General features: G+C 57.8%; 2 protein-coding genes across 2 annotated transcripts in view; one reads left to right on the top strand and one right to left on the bottom strand.

Annotated features, from left to right (window-relative positions):
- Nucleotides 1–6,671, top strand: part of HADHA (hydroxyacyl-CoA dehydrogenase trifunctional multienzyme complex subunit alpha) — a 50,373-nt gene extending 43,702 nt beyond the window's left edge. The window contains exons 14-20 of the mRNA XM_035000730.1: nt 204–290; nt 3,026–3,166; nt 3,593–3,661; nt 4,430–4,625; nt 5,305–5,419; nt 5,969–6,114; nt 6,190–6,671. Coding sequence (XP_034856621.1) covers nt 204–290; nt 3,026–3,166; nt 3,593–3,661; nt 4,430–4,625; nt 5,305–5,419; nt 5,969–6,114; nt 6,190–6,335 — 900 coding nt within the window. The 3' untranslated portion in view covers nt 6,336–6,671. The remainder of the gene's footprint in view (nt 1–203; nt 291–3,025; nt 3,167–3,592; nt 3,662–4,429; nt 4,626–5,304; nt 5,420–5,968; nt 6,115–6,189) is intronic.
- Nucleotides 6,672–8,868: 2,197 nt separating this feature from the next.
- On the bottom strand, nt 8,869–22,802 carry GAREM2 (GRB2 associated regulator of MAPK1 subtype 2). Its single transcript, XM_035000729.1, has 6 exons — nt 22,691–22,802; nt 19,682–19,822; nt 13,571–13,701; nt 11,843–12,871; nt 10,759–10,928; nt 8,869–10,244 (listed from the first exon to the last, which is right to left on the bottom strand). The coding sequence occupies exons 1-6, from the start codon at nt 22,800–22,802 to the stop codon at nt 9,230–9,232; spliced, it is 2,598 nt and encodes an 865-aa protein (XP_034856620.1). The 3' UTR covers nt 8,869–9,229.
- Nucleotides 22,803–23,444: the final 642 nt, after the last annotated feature.

Here is a 23,444-nt window from a genome sequence, read left to right as displayed (position 1 = left end):
GCTGAATGGGAAAAAGAACAAGGCCAACACACTCCCCATCACAGGAGCCTGGGAGGTTGGAAATGTCAGCCAAATAGTATCTACTGTCTGAGCGGTTGGGGGGGAAGCGGGGCCGGGCCCACGTTTCATGGCTTAGCTCTGCTTTGGACTCCAGTCATCTCCCAGGCCTCCATGACACATTCTTCAATGCTTTTCCCCTGCAGCTGATTCCGGATCACTGTGTCTTTGCCAGTAACACATCTGCTCTCCCAATCCGTGAAATTGCTGCTGTCAGCAAAAGACCCGAGAAGGTAAATTCTGAACAGCGGGAAGACCCTGAAATGTTTATTCCTGCCGTGGGCTCCCTGAGGAAGGCTTAGAGCATGAGAAGGGCCTGGTGTAGATTGTGAGGTGGAGGGGGGGCGGTGATATCTTCCCCCAAAACTGGGCACAGAAAAGCTAATAATACCGTGACCATTGTGAGATGCTGGGATAAGTGAAGTACAACCAAAATATACTTTTATAGGTGATTTGCATCCCTAACAGCTTGTATTTTTTAGGTTCAGACTATAAAACCTACCTTTATTACAATTAGGTATTTAAAGGTAGGCCCAAGGGGCACCTGGCTGGCCCAATTGGTAGAGCATGTGACTCTTGATCTCAGGGTTGTGAATTTGAGCGCCATGTTGGGTATAGAGATTACTTTCAAAACCTAAAATATTTAAAAACATTCTTAATTTTAAAAAATAAAGATAGGCCCTATAAGAGGGGTACTCCAAAATATCACTTAAGTTACAGAGCACACACTGGTGACAATCTAAGACAGGTTTGCTTCCAATTCCACGTCCAGGAATAGAAGATCAGGAGGGGTGGTGAGGTGTGTCCACCTATGGGTTCACTTAGAACTTCTACCCAGGATGTGAAAGGGTAGAAGCACTTTCAGTGAGTATTGGGAATGATGCCTGGAAATTTTATCTTTGGGCTTCTGCTGTCTACCAGGGTAACCCAGGGAAAGTGAAATCACTCAAGGAGAAATAAAATACCTCACCTCTCTGGAGGATAGCAATTAGCCTCAGCTAACCAGAGCCAGCCAAAAGTAGGAAGGAAATATAAGAGACCTTTAAGCAGCTGAAATTGTTAAGACAGAGTCCTTGTATTGAAAACACAAAAGTCTGTTTATTCCTATTCTAATAGCTTGTGACTGCAAGGTAAGCTCGTCTCCTAGCACACCGCAGATTGGAAGCGATACAGGGCCTGACAGGCAGGTTCAGGGATGGCAGGAAAAGGTCACAGGGAGAAGTGTGACACTGAGGGAAGACAAAAAAAACACTATAAAGGCAGGTTGACAGTCTGGCCATGTCACATCACTCAGCACCTCGGCAGCATTTAAGTCAGTGAAGGAGAATCTTTGATGCTAACTTCTCATTTTCCCAGTGGAGTGGAAAAAGCATCATGTTTTGCAGTCCTGGCCTCCAAGTATCTTGGATAGCTTCTGTCCCCTGCTTCCCCTATGTTATATAAAATTAAGGTCACAGGGGCACAGGGAGGGTGACCAGCCAGGACAAGTTGGTCACCTTTGGCACAGCTTTCTTGAGTGATGTAAATAGATTTGCTTGGGGTAGTGATCACATGAGTGTATATACAATTGTCAAAACTCATTGAAATGAACACTTTAAGTTCTGTGCATATTATTGTGTATAAGTTATATGTCATAAGGCTAATTCCTTTTGCTCAGAAGTACTGAGTCTGAATCAGGTCCTGTCTTTTTAAATAGCTTAGACATAAGGAACAGTTTAGGGTTTAGAAGCAACTTTTGGATTGGTAAGTTTATGGAACATTTAAGTGACCTGTGCATTACATAATGGAGAGTAGGCAGGCTTTGGAGACAGACCAGCTGTGATGGAATCCCACTGCCTTTCACTAACTGACCCTGAGCTACCCATTTTAACTTCCTGATGACTTTTTTCTTCATCTAGATAAGACTGACTAGTTCACAGAGTGATGGATTAAATGTAAGGAATAAATGGCAAAGGTATTAAAGAACAGTGGATAGCCAGCAGTCAATAAATGGTAGATATCATTAGTTATATCTTACAGCTAAAGTGAGGGTAGGGGGAGCAAAACTCTTAAGTTTTATGATTAAATTATTCTCTCCCACAGCAATGCAGTTGGGAGACTGTCCAATTGTTAGCTTAAGGAGGAGGTTCTGAACTTCAGCATGTATCAGAATTACCTGGAAGGCTTCTTAAACACAGATCTGGGCCCTGCCCCTAGTCTTTCATTCAGTAGATCTGGGTCTGGGGTGGGCCTGAGAATTTTAGTTCTAAATTTCCCAGGCGATGCTAATGTTGCTGGTCCAATTACTTCACTTCAAGAATCATTGGTTTAATGAATCTTTGGGTGCATTTGAATGTTTTTTGGGGTTTTTTTAAGATTTATTTATTTGAAAGAGAGTGCAGGGGTGGGGGAGAGGAGCAGAGGGAGAGAGGGAATCTCAGACTCCCCGTTGAGCGCAGACCCCGACACAGGGCTTGATCTCATGACCCCAAGACCATGACCTGAGCCGAAATCAGGAGTTGGATGTTCAACCAACTGAGTCAGTTGTCCCTGAATGTTGATAAATCTTATTTAAACCCAGTATCCTGGTAGTGAGACCCATCTGTGTAAAATCCAGGTACATCTCTGACAGTTGAGCATATTGATGGATTCTTCTGCCTGCTTCTGCCTCCCCCACCTCAAAAAAAGTGGACCCTCTGAACCATCAGTATCACTAATACGAGTGAGACCTTCATTCATTCTTCCCTGATAAATCTAATTTGGCCAGTAGCTATGATTTTGGCACTAATTGTTGGTAGGATCTGTTTCCCTAGAAGCAGATGGAAGAAGATTCCAGTGAGCCCTCTGAAACATACTGAACTTTTTTTCAAAGAACCACAGAGCCAAACCGCTCAGACAGATCTCCCTTGCTTTCCTAGCAAAAAAATGAGTGCTATCCAGTTCCTCCTCCGTGTTCTTAGATCTGTTGGCTTTGTACTCCCCTTGCTAGGTGATTGGCATGCACTACTTCTCTCCTGTGGACAAGATGCAGCTGCTGGAGATCATCACAACCGAGAAAACGTCTAAGGACACAACCGCTTCGGCGGTAGCCGTTGGGCTCAAGCAGGGGAAGGTCATCATTGTGGTTAAGGTAAGGAGCTGTGTGACAGAGCGGCAGACGGGGGCAAAGTTCTGTTAAGATTCCTTATACCTTCAGGCTTGTTTATAACTATTCTGGGGGCAAATAGGTCACCTTTTGATAGGATTTCCCCTTAGTTGTGTGCAGTGTGGACAGTGGTGTGGACCGTGCTGCTGAGTCAGGGTCTGAGAGGGGCGTGTCTGGGACGGGGCACGTTCTCCCAGCCATTCTAGACTGTGAAACCCTGTGCTGTGCCGTTTGGTTCAAGCCGTGCTGCCTTGGCTCTGGCTTCCCCCGCAATAAAATTTTAACAATTCTGTTTGCGAATATAAATCGCCTTGAATTTTGGAATGACACGTGGGGGAGAGAGCCTGCTTTCAGCCTCACGTCGTACCTACAGCGGAGGGGCCGGTGAGCTCACATTCTCTCCCTCGGCAGGATGGACCTGGCTTCTACACCACCAGGTGTCTCGCACCCATGATGTCTGAAGTCCTTAGGATCCTCCAGGTCGGTACTGCTCTTGGATTGTTGGAGGCATCTTCCACTCCTTAAACCAGTCCTCCGGATTGGTAGTCAAGATAAGGAACAGGCTTCCCTCTAATACACTTAAGTCCAAGTTCTTCTCCAAGAAGGCTCTTTTGTGCCCAATCCTTCCACACCGTGGTGGGAAATCACGGGCTTCGCTGCCCTACAATGGGCAGAACTTTAGCTCTGCTCCCTTACCCCCCTCCCTGCCCCACTAGGACCAGATGCCTCCTGATGTGCCCTTCTGCACACCTTCTGCCTCCCCGCTTTGAGGCAGGAGCTATCCGGAACAGACAGGCCCACTTGGGCTGGTTGGTGCTGGAGCAGCTTCTGCGCACACCCCTCGGGTGCCTCCTCCTCAGACCCAGGCTCGGGGGGCTCCGCCACACTGCTCTGTGAGGCGGTCTCTTCTCTGTTGGGGGAACTTCGCCCCGTCTGCCGTGGAATCTCATTACTACTGAGATTCAGAATTGCAAACAAGGAGGAAGTGAATAATGTGTTCATCTCTAAATGAAGTTGTTCAGTCCTAAACCTGTGGATTAGGGAAGGCTCAGACTTTCCCCCGGTGGCTCCCAAACCTCCTTTGCTTTCCCTGAGTGGGACAGCCCCAGTCCTGGGCCTGGGCTGGTGGCACCCAGGAGAGAAGTGAGTGGTGGACCGGCCCTGTTTCAGAGGGCCAGCTTGGAGAGCCCTTGTGGGAGGGCCTGGGATGCCTTCCTCCCCTAAGATCCCTGCTTACCTCCCGTTCAGGAAGGAGTTGAGCCTAAGAAGCTGGATTCCCTTACCACAAACTTTGGCTTTCCTGTGGGTGCTGCCACACTGGTGGATGAAGTGGGTGTGGATGTAGCAAAACACGTCGCGGAAGATCTGGGCAAAGCCTTTGGGGAGCGGTTTGGAGGTGGAAGCCTAGAACTGCTGAAGCAGATGGTGTCCAGGGGCTTCCTGGGTGAGTAACCTCAGAGAAACATAACCAACCCCACAAAAACAAAGTTTCCCGAGACACACAGTTACAGAAGGCCCATGTGGGAGAGTTCTTCCTAAACATAGAGCCCACTATCATGGGGAATTTTTTTAATGATTTCATGACAACCTGTTAGGCAGAACCGTGGCCTGAGGCTCTGCCATTGCCCAAGGTATGCAAGCCGGGCGTTTTCATCTGGCCCAAGGCCTCTAACACACCTGTGATCTTGCAGGAGCAAACTCGGCACCCAGACTTGACCATGCTGCCTGGCCACCTATGTGGAGAAAGTAAGGCCTCTAAACACAGAGAATATGGTTGAGGCCCACCAGAGGTGGCTTTCTCTCTTGGCGAAGGAGAAGCAGAATCAGCCCCAGGACCAGGGCATAAACTAGGTCCTGGTGTTGCATATCTGGACATTAAAGCTCACCCAGATGGCCTTTCCCATCCACATACACAGATTTTCAAGCCCCAGGAAACACAAGATCATTTTTCCTTCTTTGCCAACTCTGCGGACAAATACACACTAAATTTCTAGGGTTAGCTAGACAGACACATTCAGGAATACAGTTGAGAGGCTGGAGCTTTACAGCAGATTAGCAGAGAAGAGAATTCGCAGGCCCAGTCTCTGAGATTTGGTAATTCTCCCTTTTCTGGCTTCTTTTAGGTCGCAAATCTGGGAAGGGCTTTTATATCTACCAGGAGGGTGTGAAGAATAAGAATGTGAATTCTGACATGGACAGTATTTTGGCAAGTCTGAAGGTGCCCCCAAAGTCTGACGTGTGAGTTAACTTTAGTAGCTAATATTGTGGAAAGCTGTTTCTCTTCAGCCCAGAGCTTCTCAGCCCTCTTCCATCTTCCCTGTGATAATCCCCTTACCTGACCAGAATACTTTTGCCCTTCCACATGCCATCTCGTGTTCTGCCAGGCATCAGGATAAGGACTGTAGCTGAGCCTTGGAAAGACCCCTGCTCCAGCCTTCCCTCTGAAGGTCTGGAGAGCACCTAGAGAAACTGTCACCCTAGGCCCCTTCACCCCCACCCCCGGGCCCTCTTTATCGTTCGTAACTGACAGCTGATGGTGGCAAGAGATTCCGTCTAGTCTGCCCAGCCCTGCAGAGTGGGTGCCGGTCTCTGGTTGGTTAGGGCAGGAAGCTCTGAGCCATCTTTCGAGGAGCAAGGCTGGCCTCCCGGTGGCCCCTTCTCTACACCACTGCGAGTTCTGTGCGGGCTGGCCCTTGGAACACCAGCAGCAGCAGCCTTCATCCATCCCCGCACCAGCCTCCCGCCCCGTGACACTTCAGCTGCCTGAATGTGTCTCCCTGTTGGCAGCTCCTCTGACGAAGACATCCAGTACCGCCTGCTGACCAGATTCGTGAATGAGGCCGTCCTGTGCCTGCAGGAAGGGATCTTGGCCACACCCGCAGAGGGAGACATCGGAGCCGTCTTCGGGCTCGGCTTTCCGCCATGTCTTGGAGGTTGGTCTTGCAAGTTGGGAAGGTAGCTTGTTTTATCCCAGAGCTCATTTTGTCGTCTCCTGTTCTTCCTTCCAGGGCCCTTCCGCTTCGTGGATCTGCACGGTGCTCAGAAGATAGTGGACCGGCTCAGGAAGTACGAGGCCGCCTACGGAAAACAGTTCACCCCGTGCCAACTGCTCATCGACCACGCTAACAGCCCTGACAGGAAGTTCTGCCAGTGAGCGGGCCCCCGCCCAGCCAGCGGCGCTGGTTCTCCGGCAGAGTGGCATCTAGACGCATCAGAGGAACCGGAAGGCAAACAAACTCTGGCACTGGGTGTGTGCCCTGACCAAAGTGCCTTCAGTTAGGACAGTCTCTCCCTCCCGGTGAAGTGTGGCTGTGAATGAGTTTGCACCTCACGTTAGGAGGAACCCGTAAGTCCCGACACCCCGAGTGCCAGCGTCTCCAGAGCCGACTTGCTGCCTGCTCCGCCGGGGCCGGTGGTGGCCGGTGGCAGCCCGGGCAGTTCTGCACCCAGCCTCCTGTGTGATAACAATAAAAACCAAACTCTAACAGCCTCTGCCTGCCTGCTCCTTTTTCTTCTGTCTTTGCCCTCCTGCTTTAAACCCCTCCCTTCAAGGAGCCAGAATGAAGCCTTGGGCTTTGGGGCTGTGAATGTGTTGGGAGAGTTCTAGGCAGCACCTTGAGAGAGAGACCGTGATGATGATAAAGGGGGACTTGGTGCACTAAAGCCTTCGAAATCTGGCCATGTTGACACGCTCTGGCAGGCCTCTGCTTGCCGTGGGGGAGAGGCCTGGCTGGCCAGAGCAGGTGACGTGCCACACTCTTGGAGGCCAGGTTTTAAGAGACTTCTTTCACCAGACTAATGTCTTGTAGCACAATGGCACCCAGTTCTTTTCATGGTGGGACTCACGTGTTCTCAGGATGTTAACATTGGAGTGAAGCAGAGGAGAGAATATTTTCCTGGTCAATAGATCTGCTCGTCTTGGCTGCCCCAGAGCATGGAAGGATGGATGGATCATCAGAGACCCCGCAGTGAGCCGTTCAAGGAATGCCGAGCCAACCCACCAGCGCCACAGCGCTCAAGAGCCTCCTGTCCGCCCTCCCAGTGCCCTCGGGGCTGGAGAGTCCCTCCGCTCCTGTCCGGGTAGCAGCAACTCCCAGTATGTGTGAACAGCCTTGGGGCTCCTGCCCAGTCCGGCAGAGGGGCCCACACTGCACGTGTGCAGAACCGTAAGTCCCGGCATGCCGTGCCCTGACCCACGGCTGCTGCCTCTGCTGCGGCTGCCGGCCCCTCACAGACCCCTGGTGCCAGCTCTGCGGGGCCCCGCGGGCAGAGCGCGTCGCGCTGGCTCCCTGGACTACTCACGGTTGCTGCAAGGCCAGACCCTAAAACCAAGGCATCTGTGCATTGGGATTTTCAGATAACCAGTACAAAGTAGAGAACAGATCTCACCAGAGCCAGGAACGGGCTTCTAAATGGGGGCTCTGGGAGGGCCTCAGGCGGGCATTTGGTCAGTGCAGGAACTTAAACGTGGGCCCTGGCTGGTGATATGGAGCTTTCCACTCAGCAGCACTAGAAGGTAGGAATTAGGGTGAAACGGTGGTGGGAGCTGGAAGGTTCTTGTAGGGTAGGGACTGAGAAGGGGCTTTCAGAAGGGAACCCAGGAGTGGGCCACAGGTACACCCCATTCCAAAGTCCTCCCCTGCCCGGAGGCCTACACCTTGTACCTGTCGGGGCCCCGGCGCCCTCCAGAGGAAGAGAGCGTCGATGCCCAGAGTCGCACCCCCACTACTGTTGAGTGCTCTAGCATTTATTTCACGAGTCCTTGAGGATTCACAGAGTGATCGGCAAGGAAGCCCAATGCTTTAGCATCACAGTGTGTGTGCTCGACTTCTGACTCCCCCTCCCTGGAGCCGGAGGCGTCTGCTCGGGGCTCGAGCACCAGCATGGCTTCACTACGCTTAAGAGAAAAACGGAGGAAATAAATATCTAGGTAGGCTAGGTAAGGCAGAAGAGAAGGCTGGTCGGTCTGGGGCCTGCCGCCAGTGGCGTGAGGGGAGCTGGTGCGGCTCCGGGCGGACGGGCGGTTGGCCAAGTGGCCAGCCTGCTCCAGGTGCCAGCAGGTCTCCATGCCCACCAGCCAGGCCCCGGAGACCTGACGAGAGGCGACGAACACGCGCAGGAAGCCTGAGCTCCAGGAGCAGGGAGAAAGCCCGTCTTCCCAAACCACGGTGCTTTCTCTTTCCCACCCAACCCACCTGTGCGGTGGCAGACAACCAGAGAAGGCCAGCATGTGTTTGCCACAGTCCAGTGAAGGGGGCAGGAGACGGGCGGAAGTGGGAGTGAGTGAAGGCCACTTGCCTCCAGAATCCAGCAGCTGACCGCAATCTACCTGCTCTTCCACCGAGTGAGAATCTTCTCAGACCGGACCCCACCCGGCAGGACGGGAGGCAGAAGCCGGGCACTGACGACGGCAGGGGAACATCTGCCTCCCCAACTAGACGAGCAGGGCAGCAGCAGAGCTGGGCTCCCCCGGAGTCCTCACCCGCCCGTTGGCACCTGGCTCGTCCTTGAGCTGCCCGTGCTTGGGGCCAGGGCCCGAATTCATAGAAGCAGAAAGGAAGGGCCTCCCAGACATACAGGAACGGCCCCGGACTCTGGGGCAGCTAAGGCCAAAAGCCCACAGAGCACAAGAGGAGAGCGGGGGCACTTGGGGAATTTGTGCTTAAATTACGGACCATCTTCTTCCCTGGTCTCTAACCGGAACCTACAAGCTTGAGAAGTGCCAGATATCTGTGAAGCTCTGCATCAGGACAGGGGATGACAAACACCCCCTCCCCCACCGTGGGAATCACAGCAACGTGTCCCCAGGCCCAGGTGCGCACTGTGCCTTCAGCCCCCTCCCCACTCCCTCGGCACAAAGGCCAGACGTCCCCACTTCCAAGTGTGTCTCCCCTGGATTCACTCGGAGGGGCCGCCTGGCTGCCTCAGTCTCGGCAGATTGTCCTGGCAGGAGGACCTGCTCGGGCGCGCTGCCCCCCCAACAGACGGGGGCTAACCCCCGCGGCCTCCGCGCCAGCGTTCCAGCTGTGCGGCTACAAGCTGGGAACCTCAGATCTTGGGCCGCCAGCCTTTGATGAACTGCATGATCTTCTTGACCTGCAGCTTGGTGAGGTGGAAGTCGTCTGCCAGGATGTCCTCACTGAGTTGCACAAAGATGCTGCCATCAATGCGTTCTCGGGCAAAGAAGCTCACCACATCCTCTGAGAGCCCGATGAAACGCAGACTTCGAGAGACTTCTTCCAGGGAGAGCGCAGACAGGTCAGCAGGAGGCTGCCAGGAGGAGGCCTCCCGGCCTCCCCAGCCTGCAGCCCCCTCCCGGGGACTGGCAGGAGGCCCTTCCAAGCGCCCTTGGGTGAGAAGGAGCCGTCCTCCGCCTGCCTCGGGCCCCTGCAGGGCCACCAGTGACAGCGGGGTGGGGACCTGCCGCAGCACCAAACCTTCGGGTTCAAAGGCCTTGGGGGGTCCAAGTGGCGAGAGGCAGGGTGCCCCCACAGCTCTGGGCTCCTGACAGCGGAGCAGCTCGGGCTCTGGAGAACTGCCCTGGCCCAGCTCAAAGGGATCAAAGGGCTCCAGGGCTGGTTCCTGCCACTCAGAGGAGGAGGAGGAGGAGGTGGGACACGAGGTGGGAGCAGCTGAATAGGCCTGGCCTGGTGAGCCTGGGCCTGGGGGAAAAGCAGGGCTGGAGGTAGCCAGGGGACCCGAGCTGGTGGTGGGCCCAGAAGAGGAGGCCGCTGAAGGGCCGGAGGGGTAGGCAGGCCCCGAAAAGGGGTTGAGAGCTCCGAACGGAGCAAAGCGTTTCTGGGGGTGAGAGGGCTTGAACAGAGGCGGGCAGCTGTGGTAGGCCTTGACAGGGGTGTCCGCTCCCAAGAGGGAGGTGGCTCGACCGCTCAGGGGCTCTGCAAGGGCCCGGGCGGCCTGGCTGGGCTGCGTGGTCGAGGGCAGGGGTCCCGGGGGTGGGCGGCTGGAGGACTCGCCCGCCTTGCAGTCTCCCCAGGTGCATGGGTAGCAATAAAGGGAGTAGGCGTCCGGTGACGGAGAGCCACTGCCACTGCGAGACCCTGTCCTGTGGGCAGAGACACACACACACGGAAGGGTCAGCCAGTGCAAGAGGGAAGCGCCACAGGCTCCCACGCAGGACACAGCAAACCGCTCTGCCAGGCCAGAGACGGCCACTGGGACCTCAGCACCACCCGCTCGCACCCCAGCCCCCGAGGCCCGAGACCCCCTGGGACTGCCCTGGTCTGTCTTCCAGCCTCTCCCACCCCAGGAAATTAAACTAAACTGCATTACATAAAAATTTTAATAGAGCAAGGAGCAGTCCATCCTGTGGCCGATCCCAGCCTGAGGGGACCCTGAGCAGTGTTCCCACCCAATCGTCAGCACTTAGGAACAAGCTGGAGCAGGAAGGTGGAAAGCAAAGCAGTGGGCCCCAGGCCCCGGCACCCTCGAGAACCTGCCCGCTCTGAACGGCAGGCCTGGACTCTTCCTCTCCCTCAGTACTGGCCCCCCTCTCCCCGCCCTTCCCCTCCTCAATCCCCCGCAGGAGGACCCAGCACCAAGAGCAGGCAGGGGCTCACCCGTCCTGGAGGCCAGACGAGTAGTAGGGGAGGCTGGAGCTAGGTGAGCGGCCGGGCTGCAGCTTGGGGAAGCGTGGGGGCACCGGGGGGCTGCCCGAGAGCCGGCCGCTGCCACTGCCACCCCGGGGAGGCACAGGGGGGGCATTGAGCAGGCGGCACTCCTCCTTCACCTGCAAGCAGAGCGCCATGACTCCACGCCCTGTCCCCAAGCAGTGGACACTCCTTACCTTCCCTTTCCCAAGCAGCTGGGCAAGGAGGGTGTCTGGGCCTGACACTTGGCCTTACCTCCAACTACTCACCCACCCCACCCCTTCTAGTCTCTCCAGCCTGTTTCACTCTGAGAGCCCACACACACCAACTCCCACGGCCCTGGAAATCCATCATGAAGGTAAGAGAATACAGAAGTAGATCCAAAGAGAAAGTCAACCTTTTCCTCCAGGAAAAGGAAAGTGGTGTGACAGGGAGAAGAAAGGGAAGGACAAGTATCTGCCATCTGATTCCCTTCTTTACAGGTCGAATACTCAAAGTGGACTCCCTGGGATATTAAAAGCTAGAGTCTATTTCTGTGGACAAGTATGGTTGGGAAATTCTGTGTTAGGTATAGATAGGGCTCCTTAATGCAGGACTTCTCAGAGCTTTTAATAAACCAAAGTTCTATGGCTCCAAAGTGAGGAGGGGGTGAGCTGGGAATCTTCCACTACATTTTTCTAAACTTATTCCATCATGGGACCTTCTTTTCACTGGACAATTTAAAGGACTCCTGGTTCTGTGGGACCTTCAGGGCTCATCCCAAATTCTCTCAAGCTGGAGACCTGCTAGCATCTTTGTCTCCAAAACTCCTAGCACCACTGTCTCTAGTATCCCTTACTACAAATACGCTCCTGTGTCTTTCCCGTTGTTCTCCCGTTCTTCCGCCCCCTCCTCCCAGGCCCCCCCCCCACCCCCCCGTCACACACTCCAGGGGCTGGAGCCCGGGGCTCAGGAGAACTGGCATCTGGCTGGCCACCTCCCTCCCTGGAGGAGAGCGAGCCCCCAGCTCGGCTCCCTGCCTCCCACCCTTCCCACCTCCATCGCAGCCACCCACCGCCTCGGACTTGGGGGGGACAGGAGGCGGCGGGGCCTCGGGCTCCAGGCGGGGCGGCCCAGCGGCCACGAAGGAGATGAGGTCGGGCCCGGGCTGCGGCCGAGCCCGGCCCTCGGCGAGGCCGTCGGCCGCCTGGTGCGTCCACAGCTCCTCGTAGGGGATCTCAGCGGGCGGCGCTGCGGGCTCGGGGGCGCCGGCCCAGTCCGGGCTCACGTACTCCTGGTCGCCGTCGCCGGGCGGGCCGGGGGCGCGGGCGGGGGCGCGCGGGGGCGCGGGCAGGCAGAGGCGCGCGCGGCGCGGGCTGGCGCAGTCGTCGGCCAGCTCGGCGGGGGCCTCGCGCACGGCCGTGGAGTACTCGTCGGGGTCGAAGCGCTCGCGGCAGTAGGAGGCGCTGTCGCGCACCAGGCGCTCCACGCGCGGGTCCCCGGCCAGGAGGCCCTGCGGCAGCGCGAAGCGCGGCGTGTCGGTGAGCAGCAGGAAGTGCAGCGGCGCCGGGCCCTCGCGGCGCAGCGCCAGCCCCAGCACCACGGTCTTGGAGATGATGCTGACCAGCTTGTAGCAGTGGCCCTCCCGCACCGGGTGCAGGTCGTAAGGGTTGCGCGGCGGCCGGCTGGGCACCAGCACGTTCACCGGGAGCCGCACGCGCTCGATGATGGCGCGCACCGTGTGCTCGCCCTCCTGCATCTGCAGCTCCAGCGGGCTGCGCGTGCTGAAGCGGCCCTGGCACTGGAAGGGCAGGCTCAGGCTCTCGTTGGTGCGGTGGTTCATGCAGATGAGGCAGGGCATCTTGCCCTTGATGGGCCTGGCGCCCCCGCCGCTCGCGGCCCCCGCGCCCCCGGGGCCGCCGCCGCCCACCCCGGCCAGCGCCCCGGCCCGGCCCAGCTTGCGCAGCAGCGTGGTGAAGCGCGAGCGCTCCTTGGTGGTCTTGGCGCACAGGATCTCCGCCTGGCCCATGAGAGTGAGCTCGTCGCCCGCGTGCAGCGTGAAGTTGTACACCTCGCTGTCCTCGCTGAATTCGCCCGACACCACCTGCGGAGACCAGGAACACGGCGAGGCCTTAGCCAGAGCCCCAGGGAAAGCCGCCCTTTGAGGCTCCCGGCGGGGGGTGGGGGTGGGGGGGCGCGTTCCCCGGGCTGACACCCGATCAAGACCACTGGACTGGGGGGTCGGGGACCCACCTTCCCTCCTGGAGAGGCCACATGGCAGCTGTGCAACCTTAAATGAGCTGGCTCTGGGGCCTAGTTGCCTCATGTAATAACTCTTAGTTGGAAGAATTGCTGTATGTACAGTGACCTACTTTGAAAATACCCAATAAATGACAATTTTATTATCGTTATCTTTACAATCTGGGCAGGAATAATGCTCCACCCACTCAACAAGGCTACTGTGAAGAGAAATGAATTGATGGATAAGGGTTTGTAAACAGTAAAGAGCGATCTGTACACAAATGGGGCCTATTGGTATTGTGAACCCCAACAACTACCCCTTACCAGTGGACACTAGGACAGGCTGCCCTGAAGGCCTCCAAGTCAGGGCTCCACACTTACTCCTGCCTCACCACCTTTCCAGAAAGGTCTGCAGGCCAGCGGGTCACACACCTAGCTCTTCTGATATGGCCAATCGTGCCAAATGCCGTCGGGGAGCTGCCAGGAGCCACACTGACCTTCTACCTAAGGACAACCCTCCAACCAGCGATGGGGCATCCTGCCTGGTGTGGCAAGGACTGACCTTGACGCTGAAGGTGATGGCTTCCATCACAAAGATGCGGTCAGGGAAGACGCTGGCCACCTCCTCCACGCTGCTGAAGTACCTCACTGGCTCCCGCACATCCCGGGCCTGCTCCAGGAGCTTGAACTTCCCTACAAAGGAGGAACACAGGCTGCTAGGGCAGGCCTGTCTGCTAGTCCCTACTTCCTGCTACCCTCACCTCAGCCAGCCCCGCTGGAACTCCAGCGGGCAGAAAGGCAGGTTTGCACCCACAGGAGGTGGAAGGGGCTGGTCAGCTGGCTCAAGGGCAAAGGAGAGCACAGACCTAGCATCTGGAACCCCACGGAGAGCTTGTGGGTGGGTGAGGAGGTTAGCAGCTGCCTGCCCAGAGAAATCCGAGTGCAAAGAGGCAGCCGAACACTTGCACGCAGAGCTGGCCTCTAACCAAGCATCAGTGTGGCACAGGAGATGCAGGCTCCTAGCTTTGTCCCAGCCCCACTCTGACTTGCTGTGACCCTAGACAAGCCCCTTCCCCTCTCTGGGTGCTCATGTGAGGGTGCTGGAGCAGGGGCTTTGGGGTCCTGTCTAGATCTGGCATCCAACGCGTCGACCTTGGGTGGCTGATCCATAGCGATGCACTGGGCAGGCCGGGGGCTCAGCCCGAGGCCTTGGAGGCCCCAGGAGAGCTGCTCAGACTCCAGCTCTGTTCCCAGACCCTGCCCTGGTCCAACATCCAGCCGCACCGTCCCAGAGACCTCTGACCAGAGCCCAGCAAAATCCCTCAGAGGCGGCCTTCCGAGCCTGCAGTCTAGGGCTGTTTTGGCTGGCTCGGCGGATGCCCCCAGCAGACACGGACTTCCAAAGAAGGAGGCTAATCCATGAAGCTGACACCCTTGTGTAAATGGTCTTACCTCACTGGCCACACACGTGTAATGTGCCCACCTTCAAGAGCACAAAGACAGGCTGCGAAAATCCTGGACATGTGGACGGATACCCTCTTCTCAGGCCTTCCACAGACAGAGGGGAATCTTAGGTGAGGGGACAACAGGCCAAGAGGAGGCAAGGTGGGTCTTTAGCTTCCATAGCCTTCCTGGAGGTGGTTGCTGCAGTCATGGTCCAAGCATTTATTCATTCCCCAGTTATGGAGCACCCTCTGTGTGCCAGATGTTGGGCTAGACCTGACAGAGGGTGCAAACCCAGGGACTCGGACAGAGTGGGTGTGACAGTGAGCGCCCAGTACCGGCGGGTGGGGACCCGGGACTAGAGAGCCAGAGGACCGCGGAGTGAGTGGGAACCTGCCTGGCGGCCTGAGGGGATCCTGAGAATGAGAAGAGTTTTACGGAACAGACCGTCCCACATGGAAGAACTGGTGCAAACCAGAGTCAGGAGAGCAGACTGCCGGCCCTGGGCCCGACAGGGGAGTGCCTGTGCCCAGGCCTTGAGGAAGGGGACGACAGCCGGGGAAGTAGCATCCGGGTGATGAAAGGCTCTGAACGCCAGACTAAGGCGGAAGGATTCTACGCAGGAAGAAATGAGCTTTCGGCTTTTTAGCTTTTCTCCTAAATTCAATCCCAATGAGATCAAAGTCTTATACCTGAGGTGCACTGGTGGGAAAGCTGGGGCCATGTCTGCTGGGCCTCCAAGATTGGCCCCCTGGGTCTGTCTCCAAATAAGGTGAGTGAGGACATCGCCCGAACCAGTGGTGACTGCAAGGGTCTGAGGTGGACAGTGACACTGACCATTCAAGACAGGCCCAGATTGAACTGGTACCTTCTGCCCTCTGCTCTGATCATCAAAGCCCTCAATGAACCACCAAGAGACAGAAAGAAGCAGAAAGACCTGAATCACAGTGGAAACATCACTTTTCAGGAGACTGTCAACACTGCCCCACGGAAGTGGCACGCATCATTAGCTAGAGAACTCTCTGGAACCATTCAAGAGATCCTGGGGACTGCCCAGTCTGTAGGCCGCAATGTTGATGGCCGTCACCTTCGTGACCTCATAGATGGCATCAACAGTGGTGCAGCAGAATGTCCCACTAGTTAAGAACCAAAAAGGAAAGTATTTCAATAAAGGGTCATCCGACCCCCCCCGCCAAAAAAAAAGAAAGAGAAAATAAAAAGAAATGAAAGCAATTACAGTGTGTTTTGAGCAAGGAAATGCCAAGATCCAAGTTGAGCTCTGTAAAGAAAGTGTGGGCGGCCGGCCGGTCAAGTCAATCAGCCAGGGACTGTTCTGCAGCAGAGCCCAGACGGTGGCTGGGGGAAGAGCGAAATGGAACAAAGGGGTACGTGGAAGGAAGCCTGGGGTGGCAGATGAGGAGTAGGCAGGGGAGGAGAGGACTCGGGCCACCACGCCTAGCAGGAATAGAGCTGGCAAAACAGACTCTTAATGCTAGACAACAGGGCACCTGGGTGGCTCAGTTGGTTAAGCGACTGCCTTCGGCTCAGGTCATGATCCTGGAGTCCCTGGATCGAGTCCCTGGATCGAGTCCCGCATCGGGCTCCCTGCTCGGCAGGGAGTCTGCTTCTCCCTCTGACCCTCCCCCCTCTCATGTGCTCTCTCTCATTCTCTCTCAAATAAATAAATAAAATCTTTAAAAAAAAAAAATGCTAGACAACAAACTGAGCGTTGCTAGAGAGAGGTGGGCAGGGGGTGGGCCACATGGGTGATGGGGATTAAGGAAGGCACTTGTGATGAGCACCAGGGGGTGTATGTAAGTGATGAATCCCACACCTGAAATCAATATTACACCGTACGTTAACTGGAATTTAAATAAAAACTTGAAACTATGAGAAAGAAAAAAAGGAGACAAAAAAAGAAAGAAAAAATGGAGCTGGCAGAGCTGCTAAGCGAAACTGGGCACCCGGAAGTAACATGCTGTGGGGCTGGAGCCAGTCCTGAGGAGGCCAACTGAGGGGGTGGGAGGCCAGGAAGGGGTGCTCCTGGGGGGGTCAGGGGCAGGGCTTGGGGATGCCTGGTCAGAAGTTCAGACTGAAGGTCACCAGCCCACGGGTGGAGTCTTCCTAGGGCAGGGAAGACAGCTCAAGGAAAGAAGAACAGAAGATCTTAACGCTCTGGGAACCCTCTTCCCAGAAAAATGCCCACAGCGAACTCCTGGCATGAACACAAACACCATTTTGTATACAGTGTGGGGGGTCCTGGATTCCCCAAAACCCAGCCAGAATCCCAGACTGAGGACCCCCCACCGGGCCTCCCCAGTGCTGGGTAGGAAACACGAAGGGCCAAGGACAGACTCCATGAGCATCTAGAAGCAGGAAAGAAGTGAGAGCGGAGAAAGAGAAGAGCAAGTGCCCCGGAGAAAGCTGGGGAGGGAGTCCTGCCCCCACCACTCTGAGACCCTCGAATGAAGACGTGCCTCAGCCCTCGAGGGCAGCAGGGATGCCGGGGGAGGGGCCCAGCAGGGAACAGCCGTCTGGGGGTCGGGTGGCAGGACTTGCACCTCGGTACCTTCCCACCGGGAGCGCTGCCCCTCCCTCACCCGGTGTCCCCCCCACCCCCCAAGCCCCCCCACCCCAAGCAGCCATGCGGGGCGAAATGCCCGCTGCCTCCTGTGGGGAGAGCCGGAGCCAAGTCAGGGCTGCAGCCGGGGGAGGATGTGGCCCGGGGATCGATGTAACCATGGTAGCCGGCACCACCCCCTCGGCCGCAGCCTGAGCCCGGCACCGGTCATTACTGCAGGAGGAAGGAAGGAAGGGAAGCCTCCCGGGAGTGAGGCGCTAGCCCCTGGAAGCCTTTACTCCCCCCTGCAGCTTCTTCTCCTGCCTTCCCCCGGCCCGAGGCCCCCGCAGGCCCAGGGAGCTGCCCCCCCGCCCCCCGCCTGCCCCTGCTCCCTGCCCTCCCCTCCTAGAACGCATGTGTGCTGCCTGGCGTCCCGTCCAGCCCGAAGCAGCCCTGCTTATCTCCCCTCCTCCCAGCACCCGACCCCGGCAGCCGTTCCCTCAAGAATGATGGGTAAATGTGCACACTTGGGGGTGGACAGACCCGGCTGTAGCCCATCTCTGGCACCAACCAGTTGTGTGACCTTAGGCAACCTATTTACTCTCTGTAGGCTTCAGTTTTCCCATCTGTGAAATGGAAGCATACGGCCTAGCGCCCCGTGTGCCAGCCGCCGCTGACCAGAGCCACCTGGCCCCGCGCTCGGGGCGGTGGGGGCTGCCTCAGAGCAGCCAGGTTCCCCCGGACTCCCCGGGTGCGGGGCTGCACTCCCCACCCCCGCGGCCCTCCGGTCCGCAGCCACTGCCCCCGCCCACCCTATTATTAATTCATTAGGAGGAACTGGGCTGTGCTCTCAGCTTCCTCCTTACCCCGCCCCTCCTACTCCTAAGGGGCCTGGCCTCCCCTCCCCCACCGAGCCACCCACTGGAAAGATGCTGATGGGGATGCTCCTCTCCTACAGGCCAGCTGTCACCTCATGACCACAGGGTCCACATGCACTCAGGGGCACCAAAAGACATAGGGGAAGGGCTAGAAGCCTCCTGCTCTCACTCTTCCCTAGGAGGTTCTGTGCCTTGGTTTCCCGGATTCTTAATCACACAACTGAAATAGGAAAGTAAAGTCACACTTCTGTCAGTGAGGGCTTTTTCCAATTTTTGCTTTTTTATCCCAAGAAGACCTGGGACCTCTGCCTGGACGAACACCAGATAGATACCCAGCCTGGGAAGTTTCTAGCTTCTAAGCAGGCCTTCTCAAGGGCTCAGGGCTCAGGACAGAACCCCAGGTCAGAAAGAACCTGAGAGAGTTTTCTCATCTTTTAAATGCGCTGTGAGGGCTATGGGGGCACCAACTTCGCAGTGTTGTTGTAAAGAGCAGAAGCCTTTGTCTTAGTCCTGTCCCCCCTGGTTGAGGAAGGGCTGGGGGTGGGGGGCAAGCTACTGGAGTTCCTGGAGCCTCACTTTGTGAGTTAAATGGAATTAATAAGACTTTCTCACAGGGTGGCCGTGGGGATAAAATGATGAAATGCTCAGCTCAGTGTCTGGAAGGCAGCCATGGATGGGTTTAACACACAGGAGCTGTGCGGTCGTGGGCTCACATGGGGGCTTCGCTGGGATGGAGCCACCAGATTCCCATCCTTCCCACCCAGGTGACGACAACCCTGCATTGCTGGTGTGGCGCAAGCAAGCACCAGCCCAGGAGTCAGGTTACTGGGGTTCTAGCCCATGCTCTGCTTCTTACTAGCCGTGTGACCCTGGGCAAGTCCCTTCCCTCTTAAACCCTCTGTTTTATCATGTGTAAAATACAAGGGCTGTATTTTCCCTCTCCAGCAGCAGGATCCTTTCTTCAAACAAAATCTGATGTAGATCAACATCATATGTATAAAAGATAAAAGTAGTTCATTAGCATAATCCTATTTAAAAGTCTAAAACATTAACATTCACTTATAAAGTCAATCAATGAAAACAACGAATTTAACACAAAAATTGGGAAGAACAGGGCGACTGGGTGGCTCAGTCATTAAGTGTCTGCCTTCGGCTCGGGTCATGATCCCAGGGTCCTGGGATGAGTCCCACATCGGGCTCCCTGCTCTGCGGGAAGCCTGCTTCTCCCTCTCCCACTCCCCCTGCTTGTGTTCCTGCTCTCGCTGTCTCTCTCTCTGTCAAATAAATAAATAAAATCTTAAAAAAAAAAAAATTGGGAAGAACAGGATTACAGTGGGCAGGGGCAGCCAGATACTCAGCCCAAGCATCCCTTTGCTTCTGAAGGGCTTTGGTTGCACGCCACTGAGAAGATCCTGGCCGTGTTCTCCTTGAGGGTCTGTACCAAGCAGGCTTAATGAGGCAGCTCACGGAACACAGCCCAGGTCTCTCGCTGGGCTTAAGGTTTGACTCCTAGCAATCTGAGAGTGTGGGTATTTTTTTTAATCAGTTGTTCAAAATCTATTTTAAAATAAAATGTGAATCAAAGGTTTTCAACAAGAAAACCAGGACTTCCCAGAGCAGTATGAAAACCACTGGACCCTAACCCTAACCGCCCCCTGCCCGCCAGGCCCTGGCTCAGCCCTGTGGCTCCGGGGAAAGGGTGGTCACCAACAGCTTCTCCCAAGCCCCACCTCCTACCCTCCTGCCTCCACCCCCCAGCGGCTCTATGTCATCTGTCCCTGGCTGGGCACACCTGGGTACTGCAGGGGGATGTCAATCTTGGGTCCGATGACGTAGTGGCCCTCCTCCAGGGTATGGGCTGTCACTGTTGTCCACTGGCGGCAGGAGTGAATGAGCAGGATGTCTCTCTCACTGACACCCTCGGCATACTCCCCTGGGAGGCGAAGGACGGAAGAGGAGGGAAAGGTAAAGCGAACATCAGGAGGGGCAGAGAGAGTAGGGAGGCTGACTACTCTAAGACCCTGCCTAGGGGCAGCTCCCCATGAGCCTGTCCCGGTCAGCAAGGCTCAGGGGATAAGCAGTTTGCCGGCTGTGGCCTCAGGGCTGTGAGTCATGCCCCGTCTCCCAGGGCCAATTCCCGCCCCTGACAGGGCCCCAGCAACCAGCCCAGCCATAGTCCTGAGTCTTTCACCTGCTGTCCCAGGCCCAGTGCTGCTTGGGGCCCTGGGGCTGGGGGGGGCGGGCGCGGGGAGGAGCACCTCCCAGCAGATTTGCCAGCCCTGTCCTCCAGGAGCACTTAGACCCATGGGGAGGTGGAAGAAATGTGAACGGAGAAAACAGACCACCTTTGACGTTGAGTGGAGGTTGTCTGGGCACTCCCAGAGGGGAGCAGCCAACTAGCCGGGGGTGGGGTGAGCAGCAGACCCTAGAGCTGGCCCGCAGGACCACCAGCAGGGTTCTCAGCCCCCAAGTCAGTGCCTGAGCCAGGCAAGGAGGCCTGTCCCAGCCCTATCTGTGTTGGAGGCACAGACAGGGCTGAGACAGGGCTGAGACAGGGCTGTCCGTTGTGAGTCCCAGCTGAGGGCTCCCCCCAGCACCATACATCCCTCGAGTCAGAAGAAGAACAGGGCTTGGAGGAGCTGATTCCTGCCTCTCTCATGGGCAGCCCTTTTACACGCTTTGCCCCAGGAAATTCCTACATTCAGGGGATCGCAAAGGAGAGGGAGGAAAGTCTCAGATACCCCCTAGCCCCTCGCAGAGAGGCTGTTTCTTGGCCCGCCCTTTGTCAGCCCTTCACCCTCCCAGTCTCTGGAACACTGTGATGAGGTTGGGGGGGGTGGCTTTCAGGGGGGGCCTAGTTCTGGGGGAAGCTGCACTGGGGCAGAGGTGTTGGGAGGGGCCTGGGCCCAGGAGTTTCCAATCCCAGCAACGGTTTCCAGGGGAGCCGGAGCGGCCTCCTGGCTGCAGCTGGTGGGCAGGGGTGGGGGGGGACGCCTCCTTCCCAGCCCTCTCAGACACAACTGACTAAATTGCTGCCACCCAACCGAATGGGAAGTGGTTTATCCTGATGCCTGAGGGCCCCATGAAGTGTGTGGGGAGGATGTGTTCAGGTGCTTGGGGGAGGGCCTGGCTCCCACTGTGTTGGAGGGGGTCTGAACCTTCCTCCTGGGGCCCTCCCCTCCGGGGGCAGAGAAAGCTCTCCTAAGCCCCGGCCCACCCTTCCACAGGGACACGGGTCACGGTCCCAACAGTCGAGGCAGCACAGCCACCTGGCCCAGTGACAGACAGGAGCTGGTCACCCCACTGACACAACTCAGTCCCACAGCCCCACTAAGGGGCCTCTCCCAAACGCAGAGGCATACAAGGACCTTTAAGACTTCAAGACATACTTTGTTCGCATAGCCACGCTCATGGTGACCACAGCCACAGCCCCCACGGTCACAGCTAGACCATCACCAGTTGTCCATGCATTCATCCATTGGGTCAGTAAGGCCATAATCTTTATTAAGCAGGATGTCTCCCTTCAAGGAGGATGCAGCCCAGCGTTAAGACAATAAGCTATTACAATGGGTGCACAGGACTCAAGTCAGGGGTGCCAGAGGGGTCCTGGGAGTCCAAAAGAGGCCTGCCCAGACCGGGGAGCTTAGAAAGGACCCCCAGGAGGGAGAGATGCCCAAGAGGATGTGTGGGGGGAAGTGGCCAGGCAGAACCCAGGGCCCGCTCAGCCCATTCACAGGCAGACACATACAGCCTTGAGGCTGACACGGACGGTCTCGGGATCACACGCCGACGACCCGGAGAACAAGACGCTGCGCGGCTGAGCCCCTCTGTCCGACGGCCCGGGCACGGACGCCGCCACGCAGTGCGCTCGCGAAACGCGCGGAGGCTCACGGTGCCCACTCGTCGCCGCGGTCGGAGGAGGGGCCGCGGGCCCCAAGGAGAGGAGAGGAGCCTGTGGCCGCGGGCCCCATTAGCATTCAGGGAAGCGAGTGTGCCAACGCGGGCCAAACCCCTATTCTTCTCACACACAAAACCCCCGGCCTGGCTGCCAGCCCCGGCTCCCGCCCCTCCTCCAGCCGAGCAGCTCCCCTTCCTCCAAACGGTCCCCTCACTCCGTGCAGCCTCCAGGCGTCCCCTTTCGGGCCCCCATGCAGAGTCCCATCGGCAGAGCACCCGCGCCCCTGGGAAGTGGGGCAAGATGTGGGGGAGGGCCGGGGACTTGGGGGCACGCCCGGCGGGAGGGCCAATCATTCGGGTCTCTCCCCGAGGTGGCCTGCCCGCCTGGGGCCGCAGACTGCTCCCCAGGACGCGAAAGGAAGGTGCAAGAAGGGTCCCAAGAGGGGCCAAGCAGGGCTGGGGGGCGGCGGCGGTGGGAAGACAGAGTCGGAGGCCCAAGGGATGCGGGAGGATCGAGGTGAGAGGCGGGAGACAAAGGGACGGAGGGGGCGCGGCCCGGGCGGGGGTCTGAGCGCGGCAGGGAAAGGGATGCACGACGGGGCGGGCGCGGGGCCTCCGCCGCGCTCCGGGTTCTAGCTGGCCCGGAAAACTCTGTCCCGGCCGGGCCTCAGTGCCTGTCCCGGATTTCTGTCCCGGTGCCCGTGCGCAGGGCCCAGGAGGCGGCGGACCCTCGGCTCTCGGGCCCCGGGTCTCCAGGGAAGGCGCACCGGGAGCTGCGCGGGACCGGCGCCGGGAGCGGGAGGGCAGAGGCCACATCCTCACGCCCCCCCATCCCCCAGCACCTGCCCCGAGAGTCCCCGATTTCCCCGCGGACCCCCAGCCGCCCTCCCCCGCACCCCGGTACCTGGCCCGAGGCAGGCGAGCGTGGGCAGGCGGCAGCGGCTGACGATGAGGTCGAGCGGGAAGGCGCCCATGCTCCAGCGCAGGCCGGCCAGCCCGGCCGCCAGCTTCTCCATGGCATGGGCGCCCCCGACGGCCAGCCCCGCGTGGCCCGGGCTCCCGCGCCCGCCGCCACCTCCTGGGGCCGCCGCGGCGCTCCCCGCCTGGCAGCCCGGCCGGGGCTGCGGGCGTCACGTGGCCGGCCTCCCCGCGGGGCGCCGGCCCCCGCCCCCCGGCCCTCGCCCCACCCCCCGGCCCGCGCCCGCAGCCGCCGCCAAGTCCCGCCTCCCCGCCCCGCGGGGCGCGCCGGCCCCCCTCCCCGGGCGTGCAGGTGACAGCCCAGGACCGAGGACCCCGGGCGGGCGCCTGGAACGAAAAGGAAGATGCGCGGCGGCATCTCCGGGTCGGGGCAGAGGGCAGCTTCCTCGACCCCGCCGAGTGCGTCTGGAACCCCTTTCTCCGCCGGGAGCGGCGCCTCTCCTCGGCCCCTTGTGCCACCGCCCACCCCGGGTCCGCTCCGCTTCCCGAAGCTCCGGCGCAGAATTCGGCAGCTGCGGTCGCGGCGGCCATGGCATCTATCACCTCCAGCTTCACAAAGCCCGGCGAGGCCGCCTCATTAACCCCATTTTACCGATGAGCAAACTGAGGCTCAGAGAGGTCAAGTGGCAGCTCGGCTTGTGTCCTGGTTTGACTTCAAAACCCTACTGCCTTCCCCGATA

The sequence above is a fragment of the Mirounga leonina genome, unplaced genomic scaffold (genome assembly GCF_011800145.1).
Source record: "Mirounga leonina isolate KUSES-001 unplaced genomic scaffold, KU_Mleo_1.0 Mir_125, whole genome shotgun sequence".
Classification (NCBI taxonomy): domain Eukaryota; kingdom Metazoa; phylum Chordata; class Mammalia; order Carnivora; family Phocidae; genus Mirounga; species Mirounga leonina.
The sequence above is the reverse complement of the archived record's forward strand: the minus strand, read 5'-3'. Positions and strand labels throughout refer to the sequence as shown.